Here is a 2784-nt window from a genome sequence, read left to right as displayed (position 1 = left end):
ATGAACCCGCGGGAATGAATCCCTTGAACCCACAGTCAATTTGAAAACTCCCCAAGAAAGCCAAAATCAAGTCAATGGATGGAGAACCTAGACCCGATGAGAACTCGTTTCAAGAACCTAGATTATATTAAAATCTAGACCCGTTGAAGAACTCGTCTCAAGAACCCAGATTACAAAGGAGGAACGCCACAAAGGTTGTGATTTACCTTTGATAAGTTCAAAAGTTCAATTAAGAATAAGAGGAGTAAAACTCAACTCACAATGAATAAATTTATCAAATTTCATAAACTTCATAATCTGATTAGAATGAGGCTACATAGAGTATTTAAAGCAAAACCTAATGAAACCCTAGCCAAAATAAACCCCCATCTTCCAAAAGTGCCCCTGGATGAACAGTGCCTCGGCTACAGTGCCGTGCTATAGTACTCTGCTACAGTAACCCTAACCCTAGTTCAATAAAATAATAACTTTCCCAACATGCCCTTGCATAGGCTCCCTTAAGTGCTTCTCATAATAAACTCAATTATTCTAAACTAATAAAATAAGTTCTTTAAATGAATTAAATAAGTTGAAACCCTTCAAGAGTCCAAAGCCATTAAGTCTTGTCGTTGCCCTCTTCCGTAGCTAATCAAATGAATTAAAATTGGATCTTCATCCTTCAAGCCCCATCTTGAATGTTGGGCTCTTGCTAAACTTGTCCCAAATGGATTGCATCAATCCTTGCATTTTCTCATTGATCTTCTTGGCCCATCTGGAAGTTGCAAATGATCTTTAAGACTAGACCCATCTTGGTTCCCATCATTCCCCCTCTCCTCAAAAGGATTCGACCTCGAATCTCCACCTGGATCAAAGGGAAAATTGTTAGTAACATTGAAAATAGTAGAAACATGATACTTACCTGGAAGATCCATTACATATGCATTTTCATTAATTTGTTTAAGAATTTGGAATAGTCCATCCAAGCTACTCATGTCATCAACTAGTAAAGACTTTAAATCTAAAGGAGGAAATTGATTAAGTAAACAAACAATTTCAATTGGTGAAAATTTAGTAGTAGCATGAACACTCCAATTATATGTAAACTCAATGAATGACAAACAATACTCCCACAAATGTTCATGAAGTACATCTAAAGTCTTCCTCGAACCAAAATGACCACTCCAATATGCAAGCTCAATGAATGGCAAATGATACTCCCGCAAACGTTCATGCAACAAGTCAATGAATGGCAAATGATACTCCCGCAAACGTTCATGCAACAAGTCAATGAATGGCAAATGATACTCCCATAAACGTTCATGCAACATGTCTGAAATCTTATTTTCACGAGAATGACCACTCCAATTATATGCAAACTCAATGAAAAGCAAATGATACTCCCGCAAACGTTCATGCAACACGTCAATGTATGGCAAATGATACTCCCACAAATGTTCATGCAATACATCAATGAATGACAAATGATACTTCCACAAACGTTCGTGCAACAAGTCTTTGAATGGCAAATGGTATTCCCACAAACAGTCATGCAACACAACAAAAGTTTTCCTTACACTAAGGTTACCCAACAAACCAGCATGTCCATCACTCACAAGCAACTTACGCATAAAACTAGTAGGCACACAAAATCTAATCTTTCTAAACAAGTACCAATCTAGTTTATAGAACTTACCAAAAGATGCTTTCTCACATGTCCCATACACACTAGCAAAGTCATCATCATTAGCATGCAATTCCTTATCATATTCAAGTCTCAACAATTTTGCATCTAAAATGAAGACAAGGACATACCTTCTTGCTAAAGTATCAACTACAAAATTTTTCATACCTTGTGTGTATTTGAATACATGAGGAAAAGTCTCAATACAATCATCCCGCTTAGCATGCATTCTAGTCAACAACTTACCTTGTCCCTTTAAATGTGTCAATGACTCATGTTTTTCCAAGAAAGGTCGGTTAGGAATTGTCGCACCAGGCACAAAGTCAATGTAGTGCTCTATCTCCCTAATAGGTGGCAATCCACAAAATGCACCACTTGGAAACACGACCTCATATCCCTGCAATAAAGAGACAACAATACTAGGCAAACATACGTCAAGTTCGTTAGGATTAAGACTCGCCTTAGTATAAAAACTCACTTTTGTCTTTCTATTTCTCTCTACAATCTCCCTTTCTTTTTCCTCTTCTGCCTCCACTCTTTTTTCTTGACTCTCAACCACCTCTCTATTTTCTTTTTCTCTCTTTCTTTTGATGTTTCGGCCTCATTCTCTTTTTTCCTCTCACTCTCTTTGTTCTTTTCACTCTCTGTTTTTCTTTCAGTCTCCTCTTTTTTTGAACTCTCGGCCTCACAATTGTTTTTCAACTCATTCTCTCTTTTTCTTGAGGTTTCAGCCTCACCCAAATCTTTTCCCTTTGGTGGTTCGGTCTTCCCCTTTGCTACAACTTGTTCATTTTTGTCCCACTTAGATTTCCAAGGAGTACTAGAAACCGAAGTATACCTTGATGTACCCTTTCCTTTTAGCCGCTTCTCCACCTTCATCGCTATGTGCACCATATCCTCTACCTCTTCATAATGTTGCAACTCAACTACATTGGCTATCTCCCTATTCAACCCCCTCAAAAATCTTGTCATCGTGGCCTCCCGATCCTCCACTACATTAGCCCGAATCATCACTACCTCCATCTCCTTATAGTAGTTCTCTACACTCCTAGACTCCTGTATAAGATTTTGTAATTTTTGGTAGAGGTCTCTATAGTAGTGGCTAGGTACAAATCTCCGCCTCA

General features: G+C 38.1%; 1 protein-coding gene across 2 annotated transcripts; it reads right to left on the bottom strand.

Moving 5' to 3' along the window:
- Positions 1–273: 273 nt before the first annotated feature.
- LOC121243906 lies at positions 274–2070 on the bottom strand. 2 transcript variants are annotated; one of them, XR_005936326.1, is made up of 3 exons: positions 1903–2070; positions 1128–1193; positions 274–841 (listed from the first exon to the last, which is right to left on the bottom strand). XR_005936326.1 is itself a non-coding variant. In XM_041141965.1 (2 exons), the coding sequence occupies exons 1-2, from the start codon at positions 1605–1607 to the stop codon at positions 731–733; spliced, it is 591 nt and encodes a 196-aa protein (XP_040997899.1). In that variant the 5' UTR covers positions 1608–1644; the 3' UTR covers positions 274–730. The 2 variants fall into 2 exon arrangements, 1 of the variants encoding a protein (XP_040997899.1); XM_041141965.1 differs by lacking the exon at positions 1903–2070 and having other exon boundaries at positions 1128–1644.
- Positions 2071–2784: the final 714 nt, after the last annotated feature.

This window comes from Juglans microcarpa x Juglans regia, chromosome 8S, assembly GCF_004785595.1.
Source record: "Juglans microcarpa x Juglans regia isolate MS1-56 chromosome 8S, Jm3101_v1.0, whole genome shotgun sequence".
NCBI lineage: Eukaryota > Viridiplantae > Streptophyta > Magnoliopsida > Fagales > Juglandaceae > Juglans > Juglans microcarpa x Juglans regia.
This window is presented reverse-complemented; position numbering and strand designations above follow the sequence as displayed.